This window comes from Parasteatoda tepidariorum, chromosome 10 (genome assembly GCF_043381705.1).
Source record: "Parasteatoda tepidariorum isolate YZ-2023 chromosome 10, CAS_Ptep_4.0, whole genome shotgun sequence".
NCBI lineage: Eukaryota > Metazoa > Arthropoda > Arachnida > Araneae > Theridiidae > Parasteatoda > Parasteatoda tepidariorum.
The window spans coordinates 39,847,880-39,868,730 of NC_092213.1; the positions used below are offsets into that span (position 1 = coordinate 39,847,880).

At 26.9% G+C, this 20,851-nt stretch overlaps 1 protein-coding gene across 1 annotated transcript; it reads left to right on the forward strand.

Moving 5' to 3' along the window:
- The first annotated feature begins 2,890 nt into the window (after positions 1 to 2,890).
- LOC107449247 (uncharacterized) lies at positions 2,891 to 9,083 on the forward strand. Its single transcript, XM_043039595.2, has 2 exons — positions 2,891 to 3,068; positions 8,048 to 9,083. The coding sequence occupies exon 2, from the start codon at positions 8,070 to 8,072 to the stop codon at positions 8,877 to 8,879; it is 810 nt and encodes a 269-aa protein (XP_042895529.1). The 5' UTR covers positions 2,891 to 3,068; positions 8,048 to 8,069; the 3' UTR covers positions 8,880 to 9,083.
- Positions 9,084 to 20,851: the final 11,768 nt, after the last annotated feature.

Sequence of the window (20,851 nt, forward strand, 5' to 3'; positions counted from 1 at the left end):
GAGCCATTTTTCAAAATTTGAAATTTTTCGCGAGCCGCAATTAAATACGTATTTAAAAGGTATGTAAAAAAGGTATTAAATTTTTCTTTACAGAAATTATATTTATTGAAAACATATAAATAAAAGTACAAAATATGTGTATTCAATTTAAATATTAAAAATTAAACACATTTATTTTACTTCTCTTGATAATTCTCTTTGGTGAATAATGGGTGAGACGGCACTTCTCAGTAATTCTTTGAGATGCTGGTTAGTTAAGACTTATCGGTGTTTCACGAATTTTAAAGTGGAATACAATGATTCACATAAGTACGTTGTTCCGAATACATAAATAATTCTACAAGCAACCTTTTTTAATTCAGGATACTTCGATTCTGGTACAAATTTCCAAAATTCGGAACATACGGAACGATAAGAATTTTTTAAAATAGAATAGCACAAAAATGAAAAGGGAACTCGGGTACATTTATCGAGAGCCACAAATAATCCTTCAAAGAGCCGCATGTGGCTCGCGAACAGCAGGCTGGCCACCCCTGCCTTATATATTGACCGCTGTAATGACACATCATGAAATTTTAATTTACAATTTCAATTACACAAATGTTTGCAATTTGGTCCAAATAGCTTGGTCAGGAGATCATTACTTTTCATTTCACTTCCAAAATTCGCCTTAGCTTAAAAACATTTAAACAAATGGAATATATGTCAGATTGGGCCATTGCGGAATTCACAATATAAAGTTTTCTACCTAATTTTAAACTGTGGTGTACAGTCGGCGAAAAAGAAAAAAGATATCACCCTGAATAACTTTCGTTCTAATGATCGGATTTTCGCGAACTAAGTGTCAATCTTAATGGCTCCTGAGAGTGACCCCAGATATGCTAATTAGTTAGTGCTAACTATTAATTAAGCTACGACATCTAAAGATGAAAAGCACTGAAGTGGAAAAAGAATTTTAACGAAAGTGACGATAATTTTACGAAAGTTAACGATAATTTTTTTCTACATCTTCTTTTAAAAGAGCTCCTTTCTTAAAATTAACTGTTTAATATTTAACTTTAAACGTCAAAATAAAATTGCGGTTCGAATTTGTTCATTTAAAAAAAGAAACAACGCAAACAATTGAGATTTTTTTGAGTTGCACTAATATGTATTTACTTTTCACAATCAAAACAAATAAGAAACAATAACGTAAATAAATAAATTATTTATTTGTTCAATCTTAGAGAAAAGGGGGGACTTATTTACTACGATCAGTCAGACATTTTGCATTGAGCAATCCTAACATAGAAAGTGTTTTTAAAATCTTCTTATCTAACTGGCTATAGTTCTGATACTTAAAAAAAACTTAGCAATTACCTACAACTAGTGTTAATTGAAAGAAAATCTCTAATTTCCAATTAAATTAAACAAAATAGTTTAGCATATTATCCGGAAAAAAATCTACATGGTATCATAAAGAAAGAGTGAAAGATGGAATGAAATAATTAGTTGAATAGTTCTGTGAATCACACGTGGTCAGATAATTAAAAATTTAATTTCGCAACTAAGATGTTAGGATGACATTTAATTTACTGAGATATTTTAAAATGTTTAAAAATTTTGGCTACGTATTCGACAGCTTTCTATGTTCGGTATCTTTATACTCTTTGTAGTAGATTATAAAACATCAACACTATTTTAGATAATCTATGTTGAAGTCACAAGAAAAAAACTTCTAACATTAATCCCGGTGACCTTAGGATTTGCGCTAAATTGCATAACTATTAAACTACATTAAACATGCTAAGTGAATAAAATGTGTTGCTCAAATTATAATACACAAGGAAATCGAAGCTAAAATGTTTTCTAGAGAAAAGTATTAATAACTAAAAACTGAAGTTTTTTGCAAAGTTCTGAATTGCATAATTATTCTTTTCTAATAATTAAACTGCATTAAATATGTTAAGTAATAATCTTTATTTTCTGAAAAGTCTGAAGTTTCAATCTTTATTTTTGAAGCTATAATATTAAATTACTTTTATTTTATTATAGAGCACTTACTCGTAAGAGGGGAAAACTTAATATGCTTTGAAAATTTATTATTTATTTCTCCTGATAAACTCAATGATAATTATTAACTGACTTGGCAATATCTTCCAATTAATTTTTTAAGCCATCTATATAGCTTTGCATGGCAGATTTGCGTTAATATTTCAATTAAAATATTATCGCTAATTATAACATCATGATTATCACCTTTTTTATACATCTTATTTTATAATAAAATTTTAATAATCAAAAATTCTTTTTCCTGAACTGCAAGTTAAAAGTAATAGTCAAATAAAAACTGAATAATACCCGAAATTCTGTTCTGTTGTAAAATGATATACTCGAAACTAAGAGCTTGATGTTTTAAGTTTTTAACAAAATGCTCAGTAAAAAAGCCTAAAAATATTGTATCCCCTTTATTAAATCTAACTGAGCATAACAGGAAATCATTAATTATTTATCTTTGTAATAGAAACATTTTAACTACAAGAAATGAATTCTCTATATAGTTGGTCCAAGTAGTTTCAATATTATGCTGGCTGAAACGAAAAATAATTAAAATTGACATTCTAGAATACAGTGTAATGTTAATCATTAAAACATAGGATGATACTTTATGAGATAAGCTTTAGCATGATTTCATCTCCAATTCTTGTAGAACACTTTTGTCATTGTTCATTGATAACTTATTTATACGTTGCAATCATAAGGCCTATTATTAAGAAGGGGTTAAGATTGCATTTAGGGGGGAAGGGTGCAGCCTACTTTTATACTCTTGGACGCAGGTGTGAACCTGATTGGTTAAACATTCTAATAGATAAGAGCTACTGTATGATTAATTGATATTCTTGAATATTTGTTATACAACTGAAAAAAAAGTATTGACCATTTAGTCTTAGAACTTCGTCTAAGAATCATTTCGTGGTGAAGAAAAATTTGTTGTAGAAAATTGCGAGCCGTACTTCTGTGTGTGTGTAAATTGTGAACTGCGGAAGAATACGAAGATACTTGACGTCTTCTACCTCTTTGTTTAAAAGGTAAGCACATTTATGAATGTTGAACTATTTAATATCCTTTTTTAATCTGGTTAACATGAGAATTTCTTTACTATCAGTGAGTTTATCACTTTAAAAATTAAAAACGTTTTTTTCCAGTATATATCATTTTAATGCCATTGAAGTTATTCAAATTACTATTTGTTGTATGGTTTGAGGGGTAAATTTTTGCTTTTAATAAATTACGTTACTTTTGAATTCATTTTGGTAGCAGAGTATTTAACTTAAGCTAAGTTTTAATAAATTTATTTACCCTTTTTTGTTGAATAAATTCTAATTACTGTGGTTTATTTTTATATGCATTTCGCTTTATTTTTATAAAAATAGATTTTATTCATAAAATAGATAATACATATCTAGGTTATATTTCACCTGTGATTTATAATTTCATAAAAAGTAATTTTTAGCGTTTTCAGTATTTGCCACTTTTATTTAAAATGTTAGGAGATTTTAAAACTTGGTTTCGTTAATTATTTTTTTAATAATTTAATTTTTTAAAGGGCTATATATTTTTTAGTGCTGTTAAATTGTTGAACTTATTAATAACAAAAAAAATACGTCAAATCAAATTATAATTATTATATACTTTGCTAAGGAACATTAAAAATATGTCTGATTTTTACGATTTTAGTGATTAAAATATCTAGGTTAGAATCGAAGGTTATGCATTGTTAAAAACTACCTCTCTCTTTAGAATATGCAAAAAGAAAGAAAATTAAAGTGGTATTCAGATATTACTATTTATTTAATTCTCACCATTTGTATAATATAGTACTTTTTGTTAGGTTTAAATATATTAATCATTCTCAATTGGTTTAAAATTACTTTCAATATCTTTGGCAATTTAAAACTGTTTAAATTTATAAAGTCGGTCAACAAACTTTAAAGTAGATACTTTAGTTTCAACTTTGAAATTTTAATGATTTGACATTAACATAATTTTTTTCCATCACTGTTACCGTATGTTAGTAAATTCAGATATTTTGTTCAGATTCGGTGTATTTTGTTTGAAGGCATTTTTTCTTATTTACTAGTTTTAATTTAATTCTTACATTTTAAAACAATGATAGATAAGGAATTTTTTAAGACAGCATTGCTTGTAGGTATTCCTTCTTTTAGGAATATATAGGATAGTAATTTTTCGTGTGTGTGCTTCATTATTGACGATAAGGTTTATTTCTTAAAAAAAAAAAACGAATTTTTAAGCAATGTGAAAGTTTTTTGGAAATATTAGTTGATATTAAATTTTTTTTTGTAAAATATGGAAGGACTTGTTAGATCCGATGTTAGTAGCATTGTGTTCTAAATATTTTACGTAAATTTAAAGTTTAAAAATTCAATATTTAAAGTTTTTTGTTTTAAATCATCATCAAATAGCACTGCTTTTTGCTAAATTAATCATGTTATTTTTTCTTCAGAAATATAAAAAATCATTTTTTATATAAATACAAATATATATTACATTCCTTTGAATAAGGTTTCCCCCATTTAAATTATATGGCTATTTTATTAATCTATTTCTTTTTCCATCTGTTAACATACGAATTTCAGAACTATCAGTGATTTTTTTTCTCCCCTGTATAAGCCATTTTAATGTAATTAAAACTATTTAAAGTACAATTTGCAGTAAAGGTATTATAGATATTATTAATTACGCTCAAATAAGAAAATTTGACTAGAGAATGTCAATGAATGGATATTTTTTTAGTGCTGTAAAATAGTTAATTTCATTAATAATAAAAAAATATGTCAAATCAAATTATAATGGTAGTATGCATTGTTAAGGAACATCAAAAAATGTTTGGATTTTACGTAAATTAGAAAAGATAGTACTTAAAGTGAATATTTTTATAGATAGTTTTATTATAAATTTTTACATAATTTGAGAATAGCATGTTACAAGCGTAAGTCAAAACTGATAAAGATTAGTAAAAAATTACCGCATAGTTTGCCTTTTAGTGATGTGATATGATCAAATAAACTTTTGAAAGATATATATATAGTGTTCATCAGGCGTTCCTTTTTCATACTTAGCAAGTGAAATAACTTTACTTTTAACTGGTTATATATGATTTAACTAAAATGTATATACTTAATGCAGTATCTGTTATATCGAAGATTTTAATTTAATTAATTACAGACAATATATGGTATATTACTTTTAATCAGGTACTTTTGCTTCATTTAACTCATAAAAATCAAAGAAAAGGATGGAAGGCGGGGTGATTATGCTTACCTATTAAGCATTCCAAAAATCTATAAATAAAGATTCGATTCTTTAGGTAGAAACACATCTTTACTGCTAAATGTGAATTTATCTCTTATTTGTACTTAAATTTATTTTTAAACCAAAGAGGGGGTCTGTCTTCCTAGGAAATGCTTTAAAAAATTTCATTTTTTAATTTAAACAATCAATATATAAAATCGCAATCGAAAAATTTTTTAATGCCAATTAAGCTTACTATAGTGATAATCAGACATTTTATTACAAAACTATTCTATTTAAATTTGTGAATATTGCGGAAATTGTACACTGAGAGGATAAGTGTGGTCAAAACTACAAGAATATGGTAATATTTGTCCGTGTTTTTGTCAAGAAATATTGGTAATTTTTGCCGAGGGGCTTTAGTAATAATTTTGATATTGGTCCATATTAAAATAAAATATTTTGTCTGTTCCATTAAAATTTGAGCCAGATCTAGGTGAAATTTTATTATTTATTTGCACCAAGATTTATTTCGAAACTGAATACTCTGTGCAAGAGTTATAGACCGATGGAACCCCCTGTAAAGTTAATGTTAATCAATTTTTAAAATATCTAGGTTAGAATCGAAGGTTATGCATTGTTAAAAACTACCTCTCTCTTTAGAATATGCAAAAAGAAAGAAAATTAAAGTGGTATTCAGATATTACTATTTATTTAATTCTCACCATTTGTATAATATTGTACTTTTTGTTAGGTTTAAATATATTAATCAAATTACTTTTTTAAATTTGTTTAAAATTACTTTTAATATCTTCGGCAATTTAAAATTGTTTAAATTTATAAAGTCGGTCAACAAACTTTAAAGTAGATACTTTAGTTTCAACCTTAAAATTTTAATGATTTGACATTAACATAATTTTTTTTCCATCATTGTTACAGAATGTTAGTAAATTCCGATATTTTGTTCTGATTCGGTATATCTTGCTTGAAGTGAATTTTTTTATTTTCTGATTTTGATTTACTTCTTACATTTTGAAACAATGCTAGTTGAGGGATTTTTTAAGACATCATTTCTTGTAGGAATACCCTCTTTTAGAAAATGATTCGAAATTAAAAACTAATATGTAATTTATAAATTTCATAATTTAGTCGTATCCAGGTAAATCGATAAAAAGTTAAAGTTACAGTGAAATTAGCTACTGTAATTTAAACTTAACGTTACAGTGCACATTTATTGTTATTTCTCGTCTGTGTGCTTCATTACTGATGATAGGGATTATTTCTTAATAATAAAAAAGAACTAATTTTTAGGCAATGTGACACTTTTTTAAAAACATTAGTTGATATTAAACTTTTTTTCTATAAAATATGGAGTGATTTTTAAATTTATTTTGTCATCACACTGAAATTCCAATGTTAGTATAGCGTTGTTTTCTAAATGTTTTACGTAAATTTAAAGTTTAAAAACAGTCAAGATTTAGATTTTTTTTAAAATCATCATCAAATAACACTGCTTTTTGCTAAATTAATCATGTTATCTTCTTCTTTAGAAATAAGAAAATTCAATTTTTTTGATATAAACACAAATTTTTATTACATTGCTTTGAATAAGTTTCCACCATTTAAATTATGAGACTATATGAAATAAACATGTAGAAAGCTGTTTTAAGAGTTCTTCATTATAAAAATCAAATTGCAATCTATTATGATAATCGAATTGCAATTAAAAAAATCAAAATTAAGGAGGTATTATTAATAACGTTCAAATAAAAAGTTTGACTAGTGTAAATCAATGAATGGATATTTTTTAGTGCTGCAAAATACTTAATTTCATTAATAATAAAATAATATATCAAATCAAATTATAATTATTACATACATTGTTAAAGAACATTAGAAATATGTTTGGTTTTTACCTAAACTACTAAAGATAGTATTCAAAGGAAAAGACTTCTTAAGAAAAGCCTTAAAAAATGTCATTTTATAATTTAATCAATCAATATGTAAAATCGGAGAAGAATGAGAATTTTTAAGGACAATGGAGCTTACTATAGTGATAATCTGCCATTTTGTTATAAAACTATTCTATTTAGATTTAAAATACCTCGTTGCAGAATTTCCGAAAATTATACACTGAGAGAATAAGTGTGTTTAAAACTACAAGAATATGGTAATATTTGTTCGTGTCTTTGAATCTTTAGAAACAACAAAAAAAATTGGTAATTTCTGCCGAGGAGCTTTAGAATTAATTTTGCTATTGGTCTATCTTAAAATTAAATATTTGGTCTGTTCCATAATGTATTAGAAATACATCTAGGTGGAATTTGATTATATATTTTCACCAAGATTTATTTCAAAGCCGAACAGTCTGTGCAAGAGTTACAGACCGATGGAGCTCGCAAAAGTTAGTGTTATTATTCCAGCCAATCACTTTTTAGTACATCTAGGTTAGAATTGAAGATTAAGCGTTAGTTAAAAATAATTTGAGTTAAAAATGGCGTAGGTTAAAACTAATTGAAATTAGTAAATAAATAATAGAGGAAAATTTTAAATATAATAAATATTATAAATAAATTTGAAACTTTAAGTGATAACTAATTTCATAAATCATTAGACTAATTAGTAATGTGTTAGTAATTAATCAACATTTCGACGTTATTTGCAATTATGAATTTGCTCATAGCAGAGAAGAAAATAATTTTTTAAATAAAATTTTATGCGCCCATTTTTAATTGTACCCTTTCTTTATTTTCAGGTTTTGAATAATACCTTACATCATGACAACTTGCAGTCGCTCAAGAATTTTTGAAATTCGAAATTCGTATCGTAGAATTATTTTTGAAACACCTCATAGGATCAATAACACCCAGGACTCAAACACGCTGAAGGCTGGGACAAATTCACCTGCAAGAAGTGCCAGTGTTGCAAATAAAAGAAGAATCAAACTCAAGCAGAGAGCTCGTGCATGCCATCCAAGTGAAGAACACACATCGAATAAATCTGTACGAAATAAAGACTTTGGTGTTCTTGAGGACTGCGCTCTGTGTTTAAACATGGAATATGACTGGCCACATCTCTTGCCATGTGGGCATATTTTTCACAACGTGTGTGTATCCAATTGGTTAAAACGCAATAATACTTGTCCTGTATGCTTTCGAAATTGGGAAAATCAAGTTCACACCAATCAAGTGCCTAACTCTCATTCTGATGATGACACGCACAGAAATCCTATGCCTGACTCTTTGGCAACGAGCGTACATATGCCTTCCACCCGAATTAATGATACTTCAGAATTGGATACCTGTAGGTCAGCAGATAAAGTTTGCAGTGTACTCAGAGGACGAGTTAAAAAGTCTATTCACCGCAGAAGAAAAGTTCGAGCCCTGCAGTCGATTGAACAACTGGCACTTAAAAAAGAAATATTGGATAGTGTCGTTCTGAATAACAGTGTTCCAGTATGTGGTGTCTCTGACGTGCTGTCACCTGATGAACCACAGTCCAGTGATCCTGATATCATAATTGATGGTGAATTCATATTAATTGATTGTACTGATTCTATTGCCATCTTTGAGGAAGATGTAATATAAGACAATGTAGAGTTTGAGAGTCTCATTGAAAGTGTTTAAAAATTATTTTAACGAATAGCTCACCTATGATTTGTGTATTATCAAAAATATTTTTTTTTCAAATTGTACAGTTATTTTTTTAATATTTACATTTAATTTTTGACATTAAGCTATGAGTAATTTTTATTCTGTATTACTTTTATATGATTGTAGATGAAATTCATACTATTGTTTTAATCAAATAAAAAAAAAATGTCAACGCTAATTTGTAAAAGAATATTTATTTTTTATTTTGATAAACTAATTGTAAATTATACCATTATTTAAAAAGAGTTTAGAGATATATATCTTCTTAAAATGTTGCCAAAATAGTAGAGGAAATCGAAAACCTAAAACAAGTTTGCACACATATTTCAGGAGGTGTGAAAGCATTGTTAATACGCAAACGTTTTGCCTTTACCATAGTGGATTTTTAGAGTAAAATCGTGAAATTTTGAAAAACTACAAGAAAGAGAAGTTTAAAAACCACAATTTCAATTATGAAATAAACATTCAAAATTTGTTCACAGTCTTAACGTTAACTGTGTATTTAAAAAAATGTCCTAATGCCTAATATTTAAATTTTTCAATTTACATAGATGGAAATATTAGTTTATGCATAACTCACCTGATGAAGTTTCAATGTTTAGAAACAGCTTTGGGTGAAGAAAGTGACGTTTATTCAGTATTACAATTTCGTTTACTTTTAAAGACACATATATTTTCTAATTTGCATATTTAGTGGCTGTTCTCTAATCAATATTAAAATATATTTTTGACATTTTTTTAGGAAATATTTATTTTCATTAAAAAGATTATTTTCATTGTACAATTTAACCAGAATGATTTTCAGATAATTTCAATTCAGATATTTTGTCTGAAAGAAGTCTTTAAAATTAATAATCACAAGCGACTGAAAATTTAAAAGAAAAAAAAACAACTCTAAAATGTTTAAAATGTCCAATATAGCAAAGGAAAAAGAATTAATTTTTCCAATTCAATCAACTCTACATTTTCTGAGGAAAATAGTCAATTATATGTGATTAATTTAAAATTGGATTGGAGACAACATCCGAATACTGTTAAAGAAAGGAAATTAAAACTCATTTAAACTAAGTTTTATAAAATTTATGTGCGTATGTTAGGCTTCAAATTAAATGTCGTTGCCTTATAGTGCATAGGAAGAAAACTTACAAGCGTAGAAAGGAAAACTTTCAAAATAATTATAATGTATTCCGGTCAACCCTAAAAATATAGCGGAGAATTTAAAGTAACAATTTTATAAGAAGCTTAATGCATAGTAAATATTCCAGAAGATGCTGCAGACGAATTAAAAAAATGCAAATGGCTAAGAGCAATTTTAAGGATTTCCATAACTGAGTGAATATATGAGAGGAAATTTATTGTTCTAGCCAATCACAGTTGAAAATAATATGTATAGAAGAGAATTTCAAAAAATTTTATTTTCGTCCTTATAAAGTGTGCAAATTTATAGTGCTTTAACTCAGTGGTGGCAGTTTAATTCTTCAATTATAAATAATCGTATTAATATCATTTGTGTTTTTCCATCAATCGAATAAAATTAAATTAAAACCCTTGAAATACAAGCACTAAAAGCAATGAGTCAAGCATACGTTAACCAATTTATATAAACATTCATATAATTTTAAATCTAGATATTTAAATAAAATAATTGCTTAATTGCACTTTTAAAAAATTCTAATACTGTGAATTATTAGATATTTGTCATCATTCAAGATTTATAAACTAAAAAGAATTTATCACATGAATAATGTTTGAGCTTATTTTAGCATAAATTTAAAAACAACGAAATTGAGGTGAGTGGGAAGAAACTGTATTAATGATGCTGAAACTGACCTTTTTAATGAATGATTTTTATTTCTAAGAAAACATTATTTTATTCCTAAGAAAACACACTTTTTAAAAAAACATTCTGCCTAAGATATGTTTTAACGGCTATCACAGTGTAAACATGTATATGAAAAAAATACTGTGTAAAAAAAAATCAATATCTTGTTCAGATGCTGAGATAAGGAAAATGGAAAAAAGGTCATCTTTAGCATTATTGGTATATGCCCTTCCGAATCCCTTAGTAAACAAAACGTTTAAATGTTACGAGTTAGAATAATATCTAAGAGATTCTTACATGTATTAAATAAGCTCTCCATATCAATTCAGAAAATTTACAAAAGAGCTATTCCTTCTCTATTGTTTAAATATTTATTAATAAATATGTAACTTGAATTGCATTTCAAAAGCTGAATGATCAAAATTTTTAGATTTTAAATTTTACTTCTTCAAATCATTATTAAAACAAATAAAATTAATACTTGTAACAACAATGATTATTAAACTTCTCATGATATTAAAATGGATAAATTATTTCGAAATAAAAATATTGAAATATCAGCCGACGGAAATTGATAAAATCCTTACTTAAGTTTCTTAAATATATATTGAATGAAAGCTTCTTTTCATTTCTAAATTTTCAAAAATGATATTTTTTGTTTGTTAGATTAAAATGTAATCATGAAAAACTTAATTCTAAACTCTTTGAAATGATTTTCTTTCATTAATTTATTATTTGTAAGATTGTCTTTAGAAAAATTTCTGTCCTACGGATAAGAGCTAAAGAGAAATTTAAACTATATTTTCAAACACATGGCATTAATTAACTATTAACAATAAAATGTCTAATAAATAATAGTTTTTAAGAAGACTTTAATCTTAGTGACCACAGTTTCAATTTTTTTAAATGTATTTTTAAGATTGCTTTTAAAATTCAATAACAAAGAAATTTTAATAAAGGAAGGAAAGTTCAATCTTTCTGCACAGCTTCTTAAACTTTTTTAGCCGGTCGATTAAAGTGTACGTAAACAAATATTTATCTTAATTAACCCGATAAAAACTCCGAGAATTCAGCTTTTTGGAAAATGAGGAAATAAAATCAGATTCCCAGTGTAATGACGACGAAAATCAGGTGTGGTTAGAAGTTGTATAAATGACTAATTAAGGGTTGTGATGATAGCAGGATAATGAAAATGACAATTGAAGAAGATAACTGGATGATATTTAAGATAAAACTTTTATTTAATTATATTTCCAGAGCTCGGAATACAAATATATTTAATCTTTGACTTTTAAAATTAAATTAATTTCGCATGGTTTATTAATAAGGATAGGCCATGGGAGGTAAATCTCTCATAACTTGCCTAATATAAGAATAATTCATTAAATAGTTTAGTATTCTTTCCTTACATAGTTTTTTTTGCAAGATATAATCGTTTGTCTGCAAAATTTATAGTTATATTTCACAGTGTAACATCCATATTCAAGAAAAAGAATCGCGGTTGACCGTACAGCCTAATTATACTTAGGAATTATAACTAATAAGACACACCTAATTGATCCAGATTAAAATTTGGAAAATTTAAGAGTATCCTATAAAATCAGAGTAAAGTAATACTGTAGTACTTTGTTTGTATTTTGATATGTAAAGAAGTCAGCATTCGAAGTTTACTTGGACTCGGTTTTTCTATACTTTGAATTTTTAATTTCCAACAAAAGTGAAATAGAATTAGTCAAGAAAAGTTTCTCCTCGCGGTTTCACTTCATCTATGACATTTGGCACATTTTCTTAATAAGATATAAGGAATGCCCCTTAAATTTTTGGCTCCGAAAATTTTGTCATGCATAGTGAATTACTATTTATTTAGTGAGTCATAATTTAGTGCAGGTATATCCGCATTTTAACCTGGAGGAAAAAATTCAAGTGAAATTACCGTATTTTTGTTAATAATAATAAGATTAATAATAACTTTTGCATTAATAATAATAATATTAATAATAAATTTTGTATTAATAATAATAATATTAATAATAATAATATTAATAATAACTTTTGTATTAATAATAATAATATTAATAATAACTTTTGTATTAATAATAATTTTTGTATATAATAGTAATTTTTGTATAATAATAATAATTTTGTAAAATATAAGCATATGGTATTAAAACCATTCAAGTGATAATGTTTCCGTTCGTATGGTATAGTATCGTATCGCAGTGTATCGACAATTCCAGTTTTCGAAATTACAGTTCCTATTACCACACATTCAATGGAAATAATAATCTAAAAAGTAGTTTAAATGTAGGCCCCGTTCTAAGTATCATGATAAAACTAGCAACTTTTATCGCATATACTACCAAGCAACATTGTAATAGAACCATATTTTACTGTTAATTTTACCAAAAGTCAATACCAAACTGTTTCATTAAAAATTATCATGCATTTTGGTGCCTCCGTTAAGTCATAAACATAGTTAATTTTACCACATTATGTAGTTTTGACTTTACTTTTTTCTCAGTGAATTTATATTGAACTTCCTGTAGCTTAATTATTAGCACATTTAATTTTAGGGCATGTATTGCTAAGGCAAGTATTCATATCCTTTACAGATGTTTTCATCATAACTGTCCTTTTTAAACTAAATTCGATAAAATTTTGTTTCTTAAAAGTGTGGAAATATTTAAACAAGTGCATGAAAGGAAATGACCTTTAAAAATTCCAGATCAAATTTCTGCAAAGACATAGGGAACTGCAAAACGTAAAAACAGATCACTTGAAAGATAAGAAATTTAATTTATGTAATGAATTTTTTTTTCTTTTTTTTTTTAACGAAATAAAACTGCGGAAAAATATTTAACAAAGCAGGAAAGTTTCAGGCACACCTGCTGAGGGTACAGTTTTTTCAAGAAAATTTTTTCACAGTTTACATTTGAAAAACTCATGATAAATAATACTATTATAATCTGGCTCCAAGATCATGATATTAAGATAATATCTATAGAATGCATTAATGAATGGAACATCAGAACTAATTTTGATCTAATACATTACATACCAAGACGACGTACTGAGATTGAAATCGAGATTATTTCTGTATAAGTATCTTTTCCGCGTAAGTAGCAATTGCGCGTGGAAAACAACTTCAAAGAAAGATTAGGGCAAACCTGATTTTGCAAATCGCTTTGATCGGATAGTTTCAACACCTAACTTTCCGTACATTGCGAATAAATAAATAAATGATATTAATTAATAATAATTATAATTATTATTATTGAATAAATGATATTATTCAATAATAATAAATAAAGAAGTTGCTAATTGGCATTTTTAATAGTTCAAAGAAATGACCTTAAATTCGCCAATTGTTTCGTGCAGACACTGTAAAAATTTCCAGATCAAATTAAGGTAAAAATTGCAGGTACTCGGGGTGCTAGGACTTTTCATCGTAAAATTTTACGGAACAAATAATTCTGATTTACCGAAATTTTTACAGCAAGATTTACAATAAATCTATTTAAATATATGTATTTAAATATATATTATTGTACAGATTACGGTATAAAATTTTATCACAGAAATGAATTTTACGGTAAAATAGATATAATGGATGAAGCACCTTAGGTGCCTTTACATTTTCACACATATATTATAGTGATATTTTGAATTTTTTACAGAGTATGAAGTTTCAGGTTCTGAATATCAGGCACACAAACGTACTTTTTCTAAGCAAATGTGCAGTTCTTTCGATTGATTCGAATACTTAAATCTTAAAATATTGGTGGGGGGGATAGCAGCAATCTGGTAAATATAGTCCCTATAGTTCTGTCAGGAGTGTAGTCGAATAGTTGGGCCTCTTAATATTAATTTCTAATTTCGCGTATTCCACCATCTCAAGGAAATCGTATTTTTAAAACTTCATTTCTTGAAAACTATTCTTCTAATTTCATTTTCAACTTTCGGATTCAGTCTCTCAAAATTTCGTATGCTGAATAAGTGTAAATATTTCTGTATCTTATAATTCAAAATTTGTTTCACCATAAATTTAAATATCAAAAGAAATGAAGAAATAAATACACAATTTTTTTCATGGAATTATCATTGCATATACAAGTTTTGGACATGAAAAATAATTTCCTAATTTGGTTCATTAGTTCCGCCTATATGAGGAAATGTGCGAAAGTGAATTTATTACAACGAAGTCTAAATTTTGACCTCCTGATTAAACTATTGCGACCATAATTTCTGAATTATGCGTACCCCACATGATTAGAAAAACAATAATAAGTTCTATATTTTTTTTCCCGGAAAGAGAAGTTTTTGAAAAGAAGTCTAAAGAAAGACACAGTGCATTTATCTGCGCCATACATTAAGATACTTTACAGTTTCAAGTTGTTTTAAGCAAAAAAGTTTTTTTATACTTTACTTTTTTGTGATGATGAATTAGTGCAGTGTAGTAGAAATTCTATAACTAGTGTACAAATCTAGCAAAATTTTTTTAAAGAATTTATTCCATTAAAAGCTAAATATCAATTTCTTGTATTTAATGCAAACGGAAAATAAATGAAACTGGGGAACGCTTCTTTTCTTACATTCAGACGAGTAATTGTTTCGAGAATAGAAGGGCTAGTTCGCTCCTTTGAAGAAACTCTCGCCGCGCCAAGCCTCCGATTTTCGTCTGTGACGCAAAGCTTGAGCTTTTACTTCAAGAACGAACCGTTCGGTCTAACTAGCTCTAACTAATGTTGGAGCTTTCCCTTTTGTGACATATCCCAAGACATTCTTTTATTTCTTATAATGACTTTCCTCAGTTTTGAGGAGTGAATTACAAAAATTTAAAATTATTGGTGAAATGCCAGCTTGTGCGATTGCAACTTACAAAAATTCTGATAGAAACACAAGAGGAAAAAATATAATTTTCCACGTGTTCCCTAATGTAAATGAACAACTATGTAAAGAATGGCTTCAACATTGCAAACGAAATGACCCAGTTAATATTAAATATGAACGAATATGCAGCAAGCATTTCTTAAAACGAAACTATGAAGATGATATGAGAAATCGTTTGCTTGGATTGCCGATTAGAATTATTTAAAAATTGCTCTAACTCTACCAAGTGCTCCCTTATCTAAGGGAGGTCTAATTGTTCCGTCAGCAGCATGGATGGAAGTCCCATGCACACTTTCAAAGTGTGCATGGGACAGAAAATCAAAAAGTGTCATCAAAGAGTTTATAAGTGAATTAGAAAGACGATATACAGCAGTGAATGAAACAGCAATACGCTTAATTTACATTTCAGAACTTTTATAAGAATTCGCCTTCTAAACTGAAACCGCCCAGCTACTACAGCAAATGAAAAAAATTAAAATTTTCCCAGTTTCATAAACGTAGTTTGTAGATATTCTAAATATTTTTTTTTAAATTGTAATATAATTATATTCTTTTAAATATAAATATCCATAAACAATTGTAAAATTTCTAATAATTTATGATCCTAAATTATTATTTTGTTAGAATAATTAGCGTTCAAGCTTGTTGTTTCCTAATGATGAAGTATAAACAAATTGCCATTAGCAGCATATTTCAAAATCAAGATTCTAAATTTACCCCAACTTTACAAATTAATGCCATCGAACCAGATGTAGCTGAAAAAGTGTCAATGTATGCATTAAATTTTTTTTAATAATAAAAGCTAAAACTGAAAATTTTAAAATGAAGTTTTTTTACGATCATTTACGAAAACTAGTAAAATGTTTTTATTAGTTTAAAATGGTATTTAAATTAATACTTTGGCCAATAAAATTTTTTAAAACTATGTTTTTGAAAGGAAATAATATGCAGGGATGCCCTGCTTTCTGGAATAGTTTTCATAAAGTCGTAGCATATTATGTCGTAAAATTCGGTAAAGAAGGATAATTACTCCTACTTTTTAATAGAGTAACCAGTAGATTGATGCTTAAACGTTGCATTTTATATGATACTTATAATTTTTGTTACTTAGTGGTGAAATAATTACTTAAAATGAAAAGTACTAAGCTAAAAGTAACTTAAATTTCGCTACCACTAGAAAATACTATTTTACAAAGCGGAGAAAGTTGGCATCGCTGTAATATGTTAATTGCACAAAGTTTGAAAGCTAATATCAAGAAAAAGTTTAAATAATTTTAACAGAGAGAATGATGCATAGTTTTGATATCTTTGCTTGCGATCTTCGAGATATGTGTGTAGCATGACTTCATGAGGAGGGAAATCATAGCTTCAGCTCTAAGAGCAGAATGAACTAGCCCTTCTATTCTCTTTAGCCCTGAATTGTTTCTATCAAATTTGAATTTACTGATTTCAAATCTGAAATTAGTTTTGCTCCGTGTGCTATAAATTGTTTTCAAACCGATATTTTTAGTTAATTCTTGACTGAACCTACCATTAATTTCAACGACCATTTAACTTAATAAGCTTCACTGCTTGCACAAAAGCATAAGTATTTGACAAGATAAGAATTTCCGTGAAACGCCCCCCAACACTCCCTCGAAATTTGTTTCACAGGTGTTCGCGTGGGTGGAACAATTTCTTTTCGGGATGCAGAAAATCTAAGCACTTACTAATGATTCATTTCTTAGGACCCAACAAGAGGTATGGATTCAGTGTCCATTTAAATAAATTATTGTCAAGTTTGATGATTGATTCCCGCTTTCCTTTTACTCATTTACAATAGTCATACATTGCTTGATTTCAAAAGGAGCTCTATTCCTCTGTTAGGCACACATTTTCATTCACTTTCTCTTAAAGAAGATTTCACAATGTTTATTGTTATAACAATAAACACTGTGAAGGAGTCAAAGGTAATGGAGAGAACATGAATGCATATATTTATTTAGCTTCTATTCATTATTTTTTTTCATTCAACTTCAAGAAATATTGCCGAGTTTCTAAGAATGATTCCATGCAAATAGCTGTCATAATTCAGTTCTTGTTTTTTGGGTGGTCTTTTGCTCAAACTGCAACTATTTTTCCTTTACGAGAAATTTCTCTTTATGCCCTCAAAAAATTGCGCTCGTTTAATTAAAACAACAATTAAGAATTCATTTAGAGATTAATTTGAAATAAAAATAACTTTCGTAAATTAGATAAAATGAGAGAAAGTTTTAGATATCTCAAAAAATCAATAAATATTAATATACATTGTGTTATAAAAAGTATTTATGATTTCAATTATATTTTATAAAAAAACGGGTGATCAATGCTTCTTTTTCTATCTTTTCTTACATTTATTCGATCGAGTTTTATAGCTGATTTAATTAAATCATTAAAATCTTTTTGAATTTAGATTTTTTTTAAATATTTTTGTCGAAATGTTCTAGCGAATTGAGGGTAGGAATTTAGTTTTAAAATATTTAATTAATTTAGCATTTATCTTTTTCAGAAATTATTCTTAAATTAGTTTTGCAATTCTCTTGTCACTAAGTTATTTTTAAATTAAATTCGCAATTTTCGTGCGGCGGAATTATTCTTGAATTAAGTTCGTAATTGTCTTGTTGCGAAATTATTCTTGAGTTGAGTTTTCAATTGTCTTGTTACGAAATTATTCATGAATTAAGATTGATTACTAAAAAATTATGAAAACCGCGTCTTTAAAACCATTTTCTTCAAATTTGGAGCCGTTGTATAGTTAATATATGTTTGTATTAATTCATTCTCACAATATAACTTTAAACTCGAATATTCTGAATTATCAGTAAGTAAAATAAAAACGATGATGATTTTTAAAATGTAGAAAAATACCTACAAATTCAATCATATGATTTTTAAATAATATGTAGGATTTCGAGAAAAAGAGAGAAGAGATACTTATAGTTTTTTTCAACTCCTTAATCCCGAGTTTTATCATAAACATCACTTATATTTTAGATAGCGTAATATTATTTCATAAAGTTTAGATTAGCTTACTAACGTGTAGAAATCTTGACTTCGAAAACTGAAGCACTCAAATTTTAATTGGTGCTCTGTGTTGGATGACATTACAAATTTCAATTGTTTAATGACGCCTATCAGCAGAAATTATCTTGAAATATAATTTAACATCAAAGGAATTTTCGAAACTTTACGTCTACAAAGAGTGCTCTAATCTTAATTAGTGATGATGATGTAAGTTGTATCTGTATCTTTATTCGACATAAATAAGCCTCTTTTAAAAGAAATGATCATTTTCTTTGTTTCAAGAGCGACATTTTTAATTTTTTTTTATTATTGAATTATGTATTCTATTTATAATATTTTTTCAAAAAAAATTTAAATCAATGTTTTTCGCTTTTTTTTTTTCTTCCCCTTTTGCGCCGAATGCACACTTTTTACCATTACTCTATGATAACTTCGTTCTTTCAAAATTTGGAAACATGAGTTTCTCTAAAAAGTAATAACAGTTTATGTTAATTTTTAAAATCAAGAAACAAAATTTATATAAATTATTATTTAAAAAGAGAGAGAGAGAGAGTTTTTTTTATCTCAAACTGCGTAGTTTTAAACAAGACACACTTTATGTAAAATAGAAGTTTCATTTAAGAACCTCGGTATAGACTTTTTATCTCGAATTCTGTTTCACCTCCGTAACCAATTTAGATTTCTTTTCCTAATGCCCACCTGTGTTAACATCCATCAATTTTTTAGTTTGTAGGATTTTTTTCCGATGTAGAGCTACAAAATGCTTTCAAAGTTCCTGTTTAAGTAAGTTCACGAAGTTCCACAAACAATATCCCATTTCACTATTTCCTGAAAATAAAGCTAACACTTTTCAATAATTACATTGCCATTTTTTTCGAACGAAATTTTTCTTATATTGCCAATTACTTACTTTTTAAGTCATTGAAAATCTTCAAATTAAAAGTGAATGAAAGTCTATAGAAATGATAAATAGACTAGCTGTTTTTAAAGAATTTTCGGATTAATGGAAAGAGATCTAGACTGACTTGATCAAGCTCTTACTTTTACTTAATCTTCGTATTTATTGGTTTTTTTGTTTAATAGGTTAATATTTACCTTTAATAATAGGTTAATATTTTAGTTAATATTTGTTATTTTTATATTCACGAATTAACAAACAGTCTCACTAGTTCAAGGGTCTAAACTTAAATAAGCTAATTAACTGCTGCAAATGATATTTTAAATTATTCAGGAAAGGTAGGATGTTTTTTTAGATTGGATAAATTGCGTTTGAACTCGACAAAGTGAAATATTATTTGCATTGATTAATTAGTTAACTTAAATGGAGGCTCTCAAACCAAATAGATTCTCTAATGGTGTGAGAAAATTCGAATGTAAAATTAAGGTGAATATTAAGATTCTTTCACTAAGAATGTTTTTGAGAATAAATTCTTCTATTTTTATTCCCGGCGACCTTAGGTTTTGTGCTAAATTGCATAACTAATCTTTTCTAATAATTAAACTACATTAAACATATCAATTGAATAAAATGTGTTGGTTAAATTAATATATATAAAGAAATTGAAGCTAAAAATTTTTTTAAAGAAAAGTATTTGTAACTAAAAGCTGAAGTTTTTTGAAATGTTCTAAATTGCATAATTATTCGTTTCTAATAATTAAACTGCATTAAAGATGTTAAGTAATAATCTTTATTTTCTGAAAAGTCTGAAGCCTCAACCTTTATTTTTTGAAACTAAAATATTAAATTATTTTTATTTTATTAAACAGCACTTGTTCGCAAGAGGGAAAAATTTTATATGTTTCAAAAATTTATAATTTATTTTTCCTGATAAACTCAATAATAATTAACTGATACGACAATATCTTCTTATCTTTTATGCTATCTATATAGCTTTGTATGGTAGATTAACGTCAGTATTTCAATGAAAATATTAACGCTAACATCTTGATTAGCCTCGTTTTTATACATTTTATTTTAGAAAAAAATTTTAATAATCAAAAATTTCTTTTCCTGAACTGAAAATTAAATGTAATAGTCAAATAAAAACTAAATAATACACTAAATTTCTTTAAAAACATAAGTTCTGTTGTGAGATGATATTCAAAACTAAGAGCTTGTTGCTCTAAGTTTTTAGATATTTTTAGTTAA

Coding starts and splice junctions, on each gene's coding strand:
- LOC107449247 (XM_043039595.2), top strand. CDS start 8,070: ATGACAACTTGCAGTCGCTCAAGAATTTTTGAAATTCGAAATTCGTAT.